The sequence below is a fragment of the Impatiens glandulifera genome, chromosome 2 (assembly GCF_907164915.1).
Source record: "Impatiens glandulifera chromosome 2, dImpGla2.1, whole genome shotgun sequence".
Taxonomy (NCBI): domain Eukaryota; kingdom Viridiplantae; phylum Streptophyta; class Magnoliopsida; order Ericales; family Balsaminaceae; genus Impatiens; species Impatiens glandulifera.
In genome coordinates this window covers 52,376,958-52,392,941 of record NC_061863.1, presented here as the reverse complement: position 1 = coordinate 52,392,941, position 15,984 = coordinate 52,376,958, and the positions used below count along the sequence as shown (strand labels likewise).

Genomic DNA, 15,984 nt, shown 5'->3' with positions numbered 1-15,984 from the left:
ACGCTTTATCCTCAATTTCGCTTCACAACAGAACCGAGTCACAGAACGTCTACGTTTCACATAGACATCACGTTTGTCCTTTCCCCGTTCACCCTGTGCACTACAACAAAAAACTCTATCCAGTATTTTACCCTCCTTGTCTACATGTTTTGAACTGCGCCTTATACCAAATCCTATTAGTTTAGCGTATGCTAAGTAGAATACGTAGCCTTCTTCTTCACTCTCAAATTCTCTACCTAAAAGTGGAATTAAGTTGGATTCGATGTCCTCCAAAGGTTGGCCGTTTCCATCGAAATTCAATTGACGACGACAAGTAGCAGATTCGCTGTTCAGTTTGAACAAGTGGAAAATAAAGGTTTGTAGATTATTGGAAAATGAAAACAATATAAGCGAAGAAAGCTTCACTTCAACAGTATGAAGATTGTAATATTAGGCGAATATAGTTTCGCTTCATAAGATATTATCTCATAATATAGTAGTGAAGAGATCTTCGCTTACATGTGCACTACAAAAATTTGAGAAGTTAAACAATGTTACCTTAAATCAATAATATCATTCTCGTCCATATCATTCTCGCTGATACGTATTCCTTCCTGATAATCAAAAAGAACAGAACATTTCATGTCGAGTATTCAAAAAACATAGAAAAGGTTGGGAAGAAAAGTAAAGGAGGTATAGATGACATTCAAAAACATACCATTTTATAATTTAGGAAGATGGATTGATATTATAATGAAGTCTCCGGCGAAGGAGAGGTCGATGGTAGACAATGTAGTATAACTCCGGCGAAGAAATGGTCGTACAGTAGAGAGAGAGAAGAGTACAAAGTTGTCTAGCTTAGCAGCATGGCTTGCTGCATGCAGCATTTAATGAAAAGGTGGAAGGTGTTAGGTGGCGGTGAGGTGACTTGTTAAAAAAATTATTTCATTTTAATAATTAAATGACAAAAATTATTATGAAATTAAATTAATAAATCAATCAATCAATCAGTAAGCGAAGATTTCTTCACATTATTATTTTGACAATTGTTTTACAAATATTATTTTGACAGTAGTTTTAAAAAATATTAATTATTTATCAAATTTATACTTTAAGTTATACAGTATTTCTTAATGTTTCAAGATTTAGTTAAATATAAGGCTGATGTTTAAAAAAAAACAATTCGAAGAACAAAAAACATAATTCTGAAATCAAATATGACATTGAATTTTCAAGAATGCAAAATATTCAAATATTAAGTAACAAATTAAACCAACACATGTCTATTACAAAAACAAAGGCTGCAAATCACAAGCAGCAATGGATTCTAGCAAGCTTGTGTGAGGAACACCAAACACATCCAAATATGTCTTCAGAGGATTCTCTGCCTCAAATACCCAAACAAGTTCATTAACATCGTGCCGAGACTTGTCGTATACAACTATAGTTTTGTCGTCCTCGGGCTCGACAAATGGATTCTCCATTTCTTTAGTTGTACCTCCTCCAGCAATTACAAACCCCATAAGATCAAGTTTGTAAGCCGGGATGAATTCCCCTGCAAATATGAAGGTGTAACTGTCGAAGAGTTTGGGCAGCTGAAAGAAAATACAATACATTATTAGTAATCATGGACAATTGAATATCATATGGAGGAGTAGGAATAAGACAAAACTTACATTGTTTAAATACCGCATTCTGCCAGCTCTTGGACCGCCCACAGTCCCATGATTATCTCGCTGCACCTCGTATGGTTCCTCGTCCACGTAACAGTTAAATCTGATTGATGATTTTATCCCTGTATAAAAGCAATAGGTGTTTTTAGTTTCATATATGTGAAAATGAATATTGAGTTAACAGTAAAGGGTTAAGAATAACAGAGTCTCACAATCAATGGTAAGGACCCAACTCCCTTTCAATATGCCCTTCAATACTTTGATAGTGCGACCGCATCCACCATTAGAATCGGTGGATGCTATGACGTGGGTAACATCGTCTCGCCACCTCATTGACACTGTGGCACCACATGTGTTAGCATATTGTTGCATCAAGTGCTGTTTAAGAACAATCATAAATATTTCAGTTAAACAGGATGAAAACTTAAACAATATAGAAAAAAAGGGAGAAATGTAACGAAGAGTACTATCTCTTCACTTGTTAATTGATTTGGGCATAAAATCCAGTCTTTGCCAAAGTTTTGGACGGATGCTGAGGCAGTTGCCTGCACGTGCATGAAAAAAAAACGGTCTTTGTGAGTATGTACTAGGGTTTCAGGGAAATAATATCACAAAACACAACACTAGGTAAGTTTTCCTAAATAACATTGATTTACAGTCAAGGTGACATTTTGAGAGTAGGGTTTCCTAAAGATTAAAGAGACAACAACATCACATAACAGAATCTAGTGTAGTAGTTCCATAATCCTAAATATTAAAAGTTACTAGTCAGGAATACGTACCATAGTGGAGTCGTGAAGATGTGGATTCAGGTTCGGTCGACGGGGAGCCGGTTACGAATCGCCGTGAAAAGGAGGCAGGAAGAGAGAGAGATGAATCGGGCGGAAATGATAATAAAATAATCATATTAGGGGGTATATATATTCATGTAACCGGGGCGAACATGTCTTCTTTCGAAAAGCGACTATTCATTCCATGTAACATGACACAGGGACCAGGGGCGAATAAGTGTTCTCTCGAGAAGCGACTATTCAATCCATTTTACATGGAACATGGTCTAGGCGAACAAATGTTCTTTTCCAGCGAAAAAATTTAAATAAATAAAAAAAAAGTAATGAATTAATTGAAGCAAATATATCTTCGCTCATGAAGGTCTCCAGCCAAAAAAAATGAAATAAAAAAAAATTATGAAAAAAAATCTAGACGGTAATTGAGGCGAAGATTTGTTCGGTTGCTGCATGTCATCTTCAATTAATTGAATTAATATTTAATAAACGGAAATATAAAATCCATGTCATTTTGGTCTTTAAATAGACGGGTAAGTGTCTTTACATGGTAGTCAAGCGGTCTTCTCATGGGTGGGTAGGGGGGTTTTACATGATGTTTTTATTAGAATGAATTGAAGCAAATATATCTTCGCTCCAGAGAGTCTCGAGGCAAAAAAAATGAAATAAAAAAAAAATAGGAAAAAAAAACTAGCCGGTAATTGAGGCGAAGATTTGTTCGGTTGCTGCATGTCATCTTCAATTAATTGAATTAATATTTAATAAACGGAAATATAAAATCCATGTCATTTTGGTCTTCACATAAACGGGTAAGTGTCTTTACATGGTAGGCAAGCGGTCTTTACATGGGTGGGTAGGGGGGTTTTACATGAGGTTTTTATTAAAATTAATTGAAGCAAATATATCTTCGCTCCAGAGAGTCTCGAGGCAAAAAAAATGAAATAAAAAAAAAATAGGAAAAAAAAACTAGCCGGTAATTGAGGCGAAGATTTGTTCGGTTGCTGCATGTCATCTTCAATTAATTGAATTCATATTTAATAAACGGAAATATAAAATCCATGTCATTTTGGTCTTCACATAAACGGGTAAGTGTCTTTACATGGTAGGCAAGCGGTCTTTACATGGGTGGGTAGGGGGGTTTTACATGAGGTTTTTATTAAAATTAATTGAAGCAAATATATCTTCGCTCCAGAGAGTCTCGAGGTAAAAAAAAATTAAATAAAAAAAGTAAATAAAAAATCCTAGAAAATAAAAGATTGAATTACTTGAAGCGAATATTATATCGTTGCCTGTGTTATTTAATAAATTAAATTAATATTTAATAAACGTAAATATAATATGACTGTCAATTCGGTCTTTACATGGACGTGTAAGTGTATTTTCATGAACGGCAGGCGTTCTTCTCATGGGTGGGTATGCGGGGTTTACATGAGGGTCATGGCAACGGGCGTGTAGATCAGAGCGAAGATATCTTATCTGGGTATTATCTTAATATTATATTATTTCCTGGCGTTAACGGGCGCTTCCGTTAACGGCGTCTTGTGTGAACCCGGGCCATAACCCGGATTCCGGATTCTCCCTCCCTCCGTCTCCTGCCCAGATTGATTTATTATTAAATTAATAATGCTGCAATCTGATTGGTCCGCCACAGGGGAACACGACAATCGGAAGCAGAAGATCTGAACTGCATTTGTTAGGGAGTGTATACATTAGGAGTTGGTTAAGTTACATTTCAGACTAAATTCCTATTTCTTTTCCATCAATCTAATTCTATAAAACATTAATAAAAAATTTCAAACTCACCCTAAGTCTAATTCTTCATCCTCGAGTGTATAAATCCATTATAACATCTGTTAAATTTATTAGATAATTATATATAACTAGCATTTAGCCCGTGCAAATGCACGAGTAATAATATAAAAACCGTGAAAAAAAATTACGGATAACATTTTTTATTTTATTTTTAACCGTTTTAAGTTTATGGGTGAGTCAACCCACAATCCGACCCAATTATCCATTTACTCAACATCATTATATATTAGTTAGATAAAAAGTTGAACTTATATTAATATTAAAACGTCTTGCGTTTATCAAATTTTGTGTTGAATTTAAAATATAAAGTCTTTGTAGCCTAGTTGGTTAAAGAGTTGTACTTATTTTGTTAGGTTGCAAGTTCGAAGCATACCTCTAGCATTTTTAATTTTATTTTTAACCGTTTTAAATTTAAAAACGGGTCAACCCACAATCCGACCCAAGTATCCAAATTAACCACAGCTCTCGACCCGGCAATCCGGACACTTTAAAAATTAAGCATCATTTTCTTTTCCATCAATCTAATTCTATAAAACATTAATAAAAAATTTCAAACTCACCCTAAGTCTAATTCTTCATCCTCGAGTGTATAAATCCATTATAACATCTGTTAAATTAATTAGATAATTATATATAACTAGCATTTAGCCCGTGCAAATGCACGAGTAATAATATAAAAACCGTGAAAAAAAATTACGGATAACATTTTTTATTTTATTTTTAACCGTTTTAAGTTTATGGGTGAGTCAACCCACAATCCGACCCAATTATCCATTTACTCAACATCATTATATATTAGTTAGATAAAAAATTGAACTTATATTAATATTAAAACGTCTTGCGTTTATCAAATTTTGTGTTGAATTTAAAATATAAAGTCTTTGTAGCCTAGTTGGTTAAAGAGTTGTACTTATTTTGTTAGGTTGCAAGTTCGAAGCATACCTCTAGCATTTTTAATTTTATTTTTAACCGTTTTAAATTTAAAAACGGGTCAACCCACAATCCGACCCAAGTATCCAAATTAACCACAGCTCTCGACCCGGCAATCCGGACACTTTAAAAATTAAGCATCATTTTCTTTTCCATCAATCTAATTCTATAAAACATTAATAAAAAATTTCAAACTCACCCTAAGTCTAATTCTTCATCCTCGAGTGTATAAATCCATTATAACATCTGTTAAATTAATTAGATAATTATATATAACTAGCATTTAGCCCGTGCAAATGCACGAGTAATAATATAAAAACCGTGAAAAAAAATTACGGATAACATTTTTTATTTTATTTTTAACCGTTTTAAGTTTATGGGTGAGTCAACCCACAATCCGACCCAATTATCCATTTACTCAACATCATTATATATTAGTTAGATAAAAAGTTGAACTTATATTAATATTAAAACGTCTTGCGTTTATCAAATTTTGTGTTGAATTTAAAATATAAAGTCTTTGTAGCCTAGTTGGTTAAAGAGTTGTAATTATTTTGTTAGGTTGCAAGTTCGAAGTATACCTCTAGCATTTTTAATTTTATTTTTAACCGTTTTAAATTTAAAAACGGGTCAACCCACAATCCGACCCAAGTATCCAAATTAACCACAGCTCTCGACCCGGCAATCCGGACACTTTAAAAATTAAGCATCATTATATATAGAGAGATTAGTTAGTTAAAAAGTTGAACTTATATTAATATTAAAACGTCCCGCGTTTATCAAATTTGGTGTTGAATTTAAAATATAAAGTCTTTGTAGCCTAGTTGGTTAAAGAGTTATACTTGTTTTGTTAGGTTGCAAGTTCGAAACATACCTCTAATATTTTTAATTTTATTTTTAACCGTTTTAAATTTAAAAACGGGTCAACTCACAATCCGACCCAAGTATCCAAATTAACCACAGCTCTCGACCCGGCAATCCGGACACTTTAAAAATTAAGCATCATTATATATATAGATTAGTTAGTTAAAAAGTTGAACTTATATTAATATTAAAACGTTCCGCGTTTATCAAATTTGGTGTTGAATTTAAAATATAAAGTCTTTGTAGCCTAGTTGATTAAAAAGTTGTACTTGTTTTGTTAGGTTGCAAGTTCGAAACATACCTCTAGCATTTTTAATTTTATTTTTAACTGTTTTAAATTTAAAAACGGGTCAACCCACAATCCGACCCAAGTATCCAAATTAACCACAGCTCTCGACCCGGCAATCCGGACACTTTAAAAATTAAGCATCATTATATATATATAGATTAGTTAGTTAAAAAGTTGAACTTATATTAATATTAAAACGTCCCGCGTTTATCAAATTTGGTGTTGAATTTAAAATATAAAGTCTTTGTAGCCTAGTTGGTTAAAGAGTTCTACTTGTTTTATTAGGTTGCAAGTTCGAAACATACCTTTAGTATTTTTAATTTTATTTTTAACCGTTTTAAATTTAAAAACGGGTCAACCCACAATCCGACCCAAGTATCCAAATTAACCACAGCTCTCGACCCGGCAATCCGGACACTTTAAAAATTAAGCATCATTATATATATAGATTAGTTAGTTAAAAAGTTGAACTTATATTAATATTAAAACGTTCCGCGTTTATCAAATTTGGTGTTGAATTTAAAATATAAAGTCTTTGTAGCCTAGTTGATTAAAAAGTTGTACTTGTTTTGTTAGGTTGCAAGTTCGAAACATACCTCTAGCATTTTTAATTTTATTTTTAACTGTTTTAAATTTAAAAACGGGTCAACCCACAATCCGACCCAAGTATCCAAATTAACCACAGCTCTCGACCCGGCAATCCGGACACTTTAAAAATTAAGCATCATTATATATATATAGATTAGTTAGTTAAAAAGTTGAACTTATATTAATATTAAAACGTCCCGCGTTTATCAAATTTGGTGTTGAATTTAAAATATAAAGTCTTTGTAGCCTAGTTGGTTAAAGAGTTCTACTTGTTTTATTAGGTTGCAAGTTCGAAACATACCTTTAGTATTTTTAATTTTATTTTTAACCGTTTTAAATTTAAAAACGGGTCAACCCACAATCCGACTCAAATATTCAAATTAACCACAGCTCTCGACCCGGCAATCCGGACACTTTAAAAATTAAGCATCATTATATATATATAGATTTCAATCACCCTTTTTTTCAAGTCAGTCAAGATTGGGACTTTAGGGTTAATGAGAGGTTGAAGAAGATGTGGACAGTTGATGAAGAAGATCGTTCCAACTTTAATTCCAACTGTTTCCATCTTCCCTTATTAATTAACCTTAACCACCACAAGAGCCCACCCCAATTAATCTTTCATTAATAACATAGATTAATTAACTAAAACTCATCAAATATAATAATCTTTCATTAATAAAGATATTTCTAGACACAAGAAAAATAAATTTAGCATCTCCTTTAGTCATATTATTATTTCAAATAATTGAAAAAAAAAAAGAAAAAAAAAAGACTGAAATGATACATATTCCCTTTAAAGCACATGCATGATTCTAGTTTGCCATTCTATTCAAATTTAGGAAGATTAAAATCAAAAGTTTATTAACTTGTTGAAAAGTTTTGAGTCTCCTTTTTTTTAAATAAGGCCTAGTTTGATTCTTGAATACACAACATTGAGAGATACATTGTTTAAAGTGTACTTAATTTATGGAATCAAACAAAGCTTTAAGTCAGTACACGGTTTTACTGTTGCTGAGAGCTCAGTCTTGCCTAAGTCTCCCGTGCCATATTAGACATAGAGTTCTTTACAAAATCAGTTTGTTTTTTTGTTTTTATATATATATATATATTACTTTTCATTTTTAAATTTTTTGTCAGAATCAATTTATTTACATACAGCTATTATATAAATAATATTATAAAAGTCGTCATAATAAAAAAAATAATAATCATGATTTTGTTGAATTATATCAAGGTTAAAATTATATATAAAGTTTTAAACTTCATTGCTCTATTCATTCTCAATTTTGAAGCAGGTGATTTTGGTTTGAATTATTTAAATAATATAAATTGAATTAAATATTATTTTATCAATGTTAAAATATTAATTTTATAATTAAAATATTAAAATATTTTTTTTACTAATATATATTAATACATTTTAAATATTTTTAACATAAAAAAATTAATTTTAATTTTTGTGATCTTTTACCATAAAATATTAATATTAAAATAAAATTATTTTTTATAATATGAATTGGACATGTATTATATATATATATATATATATATATATATATATATATATATATATATATGTTAATTGTGTAAATATTATATTAACTAACTATCTTAATTTTGTAAATATTTATTTAGAAAAGAGAAGTTAATTTTGAACATCTATGTAATTTGTACATTATTTATGGAAGTTAATAAATAAAAAGTAAAATTAAGATAATCTTATTTATAAGGAAATAAAATAAGTTAATAATATTAAAATTAAAATTAAAATTTTTATGAAGGATAATTGATTACAGATAGACATAGACAAGTGACTGAGAGGGAGGGGGGGGGCATTGTCATTGGTACGCAGCTTTTAAGCGTTTCTTCTTCTGTATGAATGATGATGATCATCATCATGATCTGCAAAATCTCATCCTCTTCCTTCCTTCCGTAAAAAGAAACAAACTTTTCTAATAATTTTTGTTTTATCCTCTTCTTAAACACTTTCAAATTTCATCCAATCCAACGGTCCATTTCTCGTCCGTCCGTTTGCATCTCCATTATCAGATCATCTTTGACTTCATCCTCCCACTAGAGAGAGAATCTGGCAGACAGGATTACAGAGAAACAGAGACACTAGTGAATTTGATTTTTGAATTCGAACTAGCCCTAAGTTGAGATTTCTCTTCTGGGTCTTCTCTCTTCTTGCAGTCTGAGATATGAAGCGAAGCAAGATTTCTTCTTCTTCTTTATGTATACGGCTTCCTTCAAGTTGAGATTATCAAATCTGTTTGGTGAGATCCGATCAGATCCGATCCTCGCTGAAAGAAGTTCCATTTTTAAGGTATTTCCCTTTCTCTATCTCTTCTGATTTAAAGCAAGTAATACAGATAAAGATAAAGACTTCATCATCTTCTCTTCCACGCAAAGACTCTTCTCCGTTTTCTCTTCTTTAAGACTTCTTCTTCTTCTTCTTCTTCGTCTGGTTATTTTCTTCATCTGGGTCTTTGTTTCTTTTTGGTAAAGGTAGAGTCTTTTCACTTTTGGCTATCGAAACAATGGTGGCTGATTTCACACATAACGACGGTCAGATCGAAGAATATCTATCATCTACCCAAGAGCTTGTTCCAACAGCAATTCAAAAGGCTAAACTGGTTAAAGGATTTCCAGGAAGATGGAAAATGATAATTTCAAAGCTCGAACAAATCCCTTCACGTTTATCAGACTTATCTTCTCATCCTTGTTTTTCAAAAAATTCTCTCTGCAAAGAACAATTACAGTCAATTTCCAAGACCTTGAAAGAAACAATCTCATTGGCTGACGAGACCATCACCGGAGGATTAGAAGCCGCCGGAAAACTCAGGATTCAAAGTGATTTAGACGCCTTGATTGGTAAACTTGACCTGAATTTAAGAGACTGTGGGTTATTGATCAAAACCGGCATGCTTGTAGATTCTGTTTCTCCAACTGTTTCTGAATTACTAGCCCGATTGCAAATCGGGCACTTAGAATCCAAACAGAAAGCACTCGACACCCTTGTCGAAATCATGAACGAGGACGAAATTACAGTTATTTCGGTTCTGGGTCGGAGCAATATCGCCGCTTTAGTTCAATTACTAACCGCCACTTCTAACCGAATGAGAGAAACGACAGTCTCGGTTATTTGCTCATTAACCGAATCATCTGAAAACTGCGAGAGTTGGCTCGTGTCCGAAGGCGTTCTTCCGCCTCTAATCAGGCTGGTCGAATCAGGCAGTTCGGTCGGTAAAGAGAAGGCGGTTATGTCCCTTCAGAGGCTGTCATTAACTGCAGAAACTGCCCGGTCGATCGTCGGGCACGGCGGGGTCCAACCGCTGATCGAGATCAGCGAAAACGGGGGAGATTCAGTGGTTCGATCGTTGGCCGCTTGTACTTTGAGGAACATATCGAACGTGCCCGATCTTAGACAACCACTGGCGGATGAAGGGGTTGTGAGATTAATGGTTAGTCTCTTGAACGGCGATATGGGTTCGAAAGAATACGCGGCCGAGTGCTTACAAAATCTCACTTCCACCAACGATGATTTAAGACAAGCGGTTATTTCTGCCGGGGGAGTTCTGGGTATTTTAGCGTTTCTCGACCGCCCTACACCAAAAGAACCTGCGGTTGGGGTGTTGAGGAATTTGGTCGATTTGGTGGCGACTGAAAATCTAATAACACTTGGCTTGATTCCTCGGTTGGTTCATGTTTTAAGAACAGGGTCATCGTGTGCTAGACAAGTGGCTGCATCGATAATTTGTCGGGTTTGTGGTTCTATAGAGATGAAGAAGTTGATGGGTGAAGCGGGTTGCATTCCATTGTTGATTAATATGTTGGAGGCTAAGACTAACAATGCTAGAGAAGTGGCTGCACAAGCCATTTCTAGTTTGGTCGTTGGGCATTTGGAAAATCGAAGGGAATTCAAGAAGGATGCAAAGAGTGTGCCGAGTTTGGTTCAGTTGTTGGAACCAAGCGAACAGAATACGGCTAAGAAATACGCGATTTTGTGCCTTTTTTCGATATCAAATAGCAAGAGATGTAAGAAGGTGATGATTTCTTATGGAGCAATTGGGTATCTTAAGAAGTTAAATGAAATGGGAGTTCCTGGTGCTAAGAAGCTGCTTGAAAGATTGGATAGGGGAAAGTTTAAAAGTCTGTTTAGCAGAAAATGAGGTTAAAAAAATTGACTTATTTTTACCTTGTAGTAATTAATCCCAGATATTATTATCTGTTGTGAAATTTGTATGTTTCATATGCTGTGTATGAAACATCAAAACCCTGATAAGATTGTAAAGATTTGGTTAGGACTCTGTTTTTTAATTTTTGGTGTAAGATCTATCTAAAGATGTTTTTCCCTCTCTTCTTATTTTTTTATTTGTTTTTTCTAAAATAAATTTTGCTATTTATTGAATAAAATTTACCTAACTCAAAATCCATTTGGAGGGGGCTCAAGAGTTTATCTAAACTAAATTAGTTAGTCTATTTTTTTTGTTTTGGATTCAGCTAAAATTCCTTGATTGGCTCATGTTTTATTTATTAATATGATATTATTATTATTATTATTTTATTTTTAATATAATTAAGTATATGTAGGTAAAATATTAAATTATACAATTTTGATTAGGTAAAATTAAATGAGTTAAATAAGAAAAATAAATAAATAAGAAATTATTAAATTAAAATATGGTTAAGTGAATTGTATTTTATTTATGCAATGCATATGTACACCATCTTTATTATTTTAGAGAATGTAAAGATAAATAAATGAGATAAAAATAGTTTAAAAATATAAGTCTTAAAAGTCATATTCCAGGGAAAAAAAAGAAGCTTGAGGCTCATTGTGTAACTGGACTTTGTAATATCTTCATGTTAAAATTTAATTATTTCAATAACTTGTATCTTAGAAACATATTACATATAATTTATCAAATTATGATCCAAAGAAGAAAGGATTTTTAGGTAATGTTTTGAATATTTTCTTTATATTTTATATCTTATTTTTAAGATTACATCCTTCATAAAATTAGAAGTATAGCCTTGTGCCAAATCTATTGCCACAAACTTTAAACATTGGTTGAATTGACTTTTATTAGTCAATATATATATATATATGTTAAATCTATATATTAAAAACTGTAATCCTTATAATTTAGTATTAATTAAATTATTGTTAGAATAAACCAAAAAGATTGACCCAATTTTAAAAAAAAAACTTAGTTAAAGTTTGTGCCTATTGGGTTTAATAAAAAATTAGATAGAGAAAAAATAATAATTGTTAATGATTTTAAGAAAATTTTGATTATTTTTTAGTAAAAAAAGACTTAAAGGTATTGATATATATAAATAAAATAAAAAATATTTTAATTAATGATTTGAGTGATATGATAAATAAAAAGGGAGTAAGTGATATTTGATTTTATATAAAAAAATTTTAAAAACTCATATCCAATCCGGCCTTAAAAATTCAGAATTGAATATAGATTTGGATTTTTTTTATTTAAAACCTATTTTTTTAAATATTACTTTAGAGAATAAAATGTTCTCAAATCCATTTTAATTACGTATATATTAATAAATTTAATAATATTTGTTTGACTTTTTTTTTTTTTTTAAACAGATAATTAACTTTGAACGTATATTACATTTTGTTAAATTTTAATTAAAATATTTTTAAGTTATAAACATACTTTAAATTGAGTTGAAGATTAGGAGTGTAATATTTATATTAGCTTTATAAAATAATAATAATTCCACTCAAAAGTCTAATAGATCTAGCTAGCCTTGCCGTGCCGATCCCGATTTGCATGATCATAGTTTTTCTTGGATATATATATTCCTATTTGTAAATATATATTTTGGTAAAATCTAGACCAGAAAAACATTGAGTAAAAAGAAAACTTGTAATATAAATTTACTATTTTACTACCAAATTTCAAACCCACATTTCATTTTCTAATTGAAGTTAAAGAAAATGAAAATATCAAAATTGCATTACACTGCCGCCTTGACCGCCGTCCTCTGTTCCACATTCTACCTCTTAGGTATTTGGCAGAACAGTTTTCACGGCGTCTCAAACTCAAACCCCATCTCCACCGTCCAAATCTCCTCCACCCACATTCCCAAACCGCTCGATTTCACCGGACCCACCTCGCCGGAAAATCAAGATCCCTTCCCTTTATGCTCCTCTAATTTAACCGAATACACTCCCTGCGAGGACCCAACTCGATCCTTCAATTTCCCTAGAGAGAGACTCATTTACGTAGAAAGACACTGTCCTCAGAAAGAAGAAATCTTGAATTGTAGAATTCCGGCGCCAAATGGATACCGGAGAACATTCCGATGGCCGGAAAGTAGGGAATGGGTGTGGTACGCCAATGTGCCACATAAACATTTGACGGTTGATAAAGGTGGACAGAACTGGGTCCAGCTTAAACGGGATCGGTTTAGATTTCCCGGCGGAGGGACGATGTTCCGACGAGGCGCCGACGGGTATATTGATCAAATTGGGAAGTTTATTAATCTAAAAGATGGGTCTGTTCGTACTGCCATAGATACCGGCTGCGGGGTACGTAATCTTTTTAATAATAATAAATGGTAGTAATCTTAGATATAGATTATGATAACACTATTATATATTAATTTATAAATGAATGAAAAAATAATGGGGCATTATTCTTTAGGTTGCTAGTTGGGGTGCATATCTAATGTCAAGAGGGATCATAACCATGTCAATTGCACCAAGAGATAATCATGAAGCTCAAGTCCAGTTTGCTTTGGAAAGAGGAGTACCGGCTTTGCTAGGGATATTTGCATCAATCCGATTACCATTTCCTTCTCGATCATTCGATTTAGCCCATTGTTCGCGATGTCTCATTCCTTGGCACCTCTACGGTATGCAACACGAAAACTTTGATTTTATCGATTTAACATAATTGATAGAAATCATTTAGTTGTTTCATATCTATGTTTGTGAAACGTTTAGGTTCAATTATTGTTTATGTGGCTCTCAATTAAATCATTTTGAATATATACATTTTGAATTTTGAACTAGGAGACTTTAATATTTAAGTAATTATTTGAAATTTTTATTCTAAGTGAACTCCTCTCAAATAAATAACGAAGAAGGAAATTATATTTTCTCTCTAAGCTAATAAAAACATTTAATTTTAAATAATTATTTGACAAAAAAATATGACAATTTGAAAGTCTTATAACAACATTTTAGAAAAATTTGTAATAACTTAAAATGTAAAATTGCAAAGTTTGAACACAAAAACATTGAAATTAGAAGCCCAAGTAACACAAATAACAATTTGATAAATAAGAAAAAAAAATTATGCATATTTTATTTTGTCAAAAGTAAAAATTAATAATGTATTTTCATCTAAAAAGTTAATATAATTTAATCACGCTTTTTATATAAATAATAATAAAATATTTTTAAAATTTTACTTTAATAATTAAAAAAATTATTTTGATAACGATGGTGACAAAATATTAATTTTTAAATAACTAAAGTATCTAAAAAAAACTAATATTCATATAAAATTAAAGAATTGCATTGTAATGGAACCATGTATTCAGTAACATCTTATTTATAAATAAAAGTCATTTTTAATAGTTTCTATTATATAGTTGAAGTTACATAATTGGTGATACATATAATTAATTTAATTTTAAAGTATTTACAGTTAATTTCAAATTCTTACCTTTTATTAAAAAGCAATAACCCGTTTTTCAAACCCATGTAAAAAATAAGCAGATTGGATCGCATATTACGACCGGGCGGTTATTGGGTTCTATCCGGGCCGCCGATAAATTGGAAAACTCACTGGAAAAGCTGGAAGCTGAAGAGCGCCGATGATCTGAAGTCCGAACAGGAAACCATCGAGAGTATCGCAAGAAACCTATGTTGGGAGAAGTTAGTTGAGAAAGACGATATAGCCATTTGGCGAAAACCATTCAATCATATTCACTGCAAGATCAACAATCCAATCCCGTTTTGCCAAACCCATGACCCAGATTCAGCATGGTTAGAATAAAAACTTCTTCTTGTTTATGCCCACCACCTGTTTGTTTATTTGTGTCTGAGAATCTCAATTACAATTTACAGGTACACGAAGATGGAGAGATGTATAACTCCACTGCCTGAGACTGATGATAGGGTCAAATGGCCGGAGAGATTGACTGCAATCCCAGGTGGGATAACAGAGAAGATATTCAGGGAGGAGAATGAGAAATGGAAGAAGAGATTGGTTTATTATAAGAGACATGATTCTCAATTAGGTGAGAAAGGAAGGTATAGAAATTTACTGGATATGAACTCTTTCTTGGGAGGATTTGCAGGTTCTATGATTGATGATCCAGTTTGGGTTATGAATGTTGTTCCTGTTGAGGTTACCAATTTTGTTAGTAGCAACACTCTTGGAATTATATATGAACGTGGATTGATTGGAACCTATCAGAATTGGTGTGAAGCCATGTCTAGTTATCCAAGAACATATGATTTCATTCATGCTGATTCGGTTTTCAGTCTTTACAAAGGAAGGTAAATATATATGGATAGAAATGAGATTATTTCTATTTGTTATTTGTGGAATCAGAGATATATGTACTTTTGATTTGTGTTTCAGGTGTAGAATGGAGGATATCATGTTGGAAATGGACAGACTTTTGAGGCCTGAGGGCAGTGTGATTATAAGAGATAGTGGGGATATTTTGATACATGTGAAGACTTTTGCAGATAGGCTTGAGTGGGATAACATGATTTTAGATAGTGAAGAAGGACCACTAGACCAAAACAGGCTTATGTTTGCCACCAAAATCAACAAACAACAAAACTTGGGAAGAACAAGAAAATCTGGTTCTAGTTGAGACTCTAAGGTTTTGTCATTAGTACTGGTAGAGAACAAGATCTCATGGTGTTCATAAAAGTTCTAAAAATCTTGCTTTAGTTGAGACTTAGATTCCCATGATTGTGGAGACTCATAAAACAGTGTAAAACATCTTATGTCCATAGGTTATTGAGTTCACTTTTGACCATTTTAGAACAAAAAAAATA

The 15,984-nt window shown here is 32.1% G+C and overlaps 2 protein-coding genes across 3 annotated transcripts; both read left to right on the top strand.

Annotated features, from left to right (window-relative positions):
* The first annotated feature begins 8,794 nt into the window (after positions 1-8,794).
* LOC124926902 (protein CELLULOSE SYNTHASE INTERACTIVE 3-like) lies at positions 8,795-11,227 on the top strand. Of its 2 annotated transcripts, none has more exons than XM_047467226.1 (2): positions 8,795-9,249; positions 9,436-11,227. In XM_047467226.1, exon 2 carries the CDS (start codon positions 9,464-9,466, stop codon positions 11,093-11,095), a length of 1,632 nt encoding a protein of 543 aa, XP_047323182.1. In that variant the 5' UTR covers positions 8,795-9,249; positions 9,436-9,463; the 3' UTR covers positions 11,096-11,227. The 2 variants fall into 2 exon arrangements, with proteins under 2 accessions (XP_047323182.1, XP_047323181.1); XM_047467225.1 differs by having other exon boundaries at positions 9,432-11,227.
* Positions 11,228-12,894: 1,667 nt separating this feature from the next.
* Positions 12,895-15,847, top strand: LOC124924899 (probable methyltransferase PMT15). Its single transcript, XM_047464883.1, has 7 exons — positions 12,895-13,488; positions 13,604-13,814; positions 14,212-14,219; positions 14,606-14,613; positions 14,683-14,955; positions 15,037-15,471; positions 15,557-15,847. The coding sequence occupies exons 1-7, from the start codon at positions 12,895-12,897 to the stop codon at positions 15,795-15,797; spliced, it is 1,770 nt and encodes a 589-aa protein (XP_047320839.1). The 3' UTR covers positions 15,798-15,847.
* The last annotated feature ends 137 nt before the right edge of the window (positions 15,848-15,984 follow it).

Excerpts from the sequence above, each read along its gene's own strand:
- LOC124926902 (XM_047467226.1), top strand. The coding sequence starts at position 9,464 with ATGGTGGCTGATTTCACACATAACGACGGTCAGATCGAAGAATATCTA.
- LOC124924899 (XM_047464883.1), top strand. The coding sequence starts at position 12,895 with ATGAAAATATCAAAATTGCATTACACTGCCGCCTTGACCGCCGTCCTC. Across the intron at positions 13,489-13,603 it reads CCATAGATACCGGCTGCGGG|GTTGCTAGTTGGGGTGCATA; the intron begins GTACGTAATCTT and ends ATTATTCTTTAG. Across the intron at positions 15,472-15,556 it reads TTCAGTCTTTACAAAGGAAG|GTGTAGAATGGAGGATATCA; the intron begins GTAAATATATAT and ends TTTGTGTTTCAG.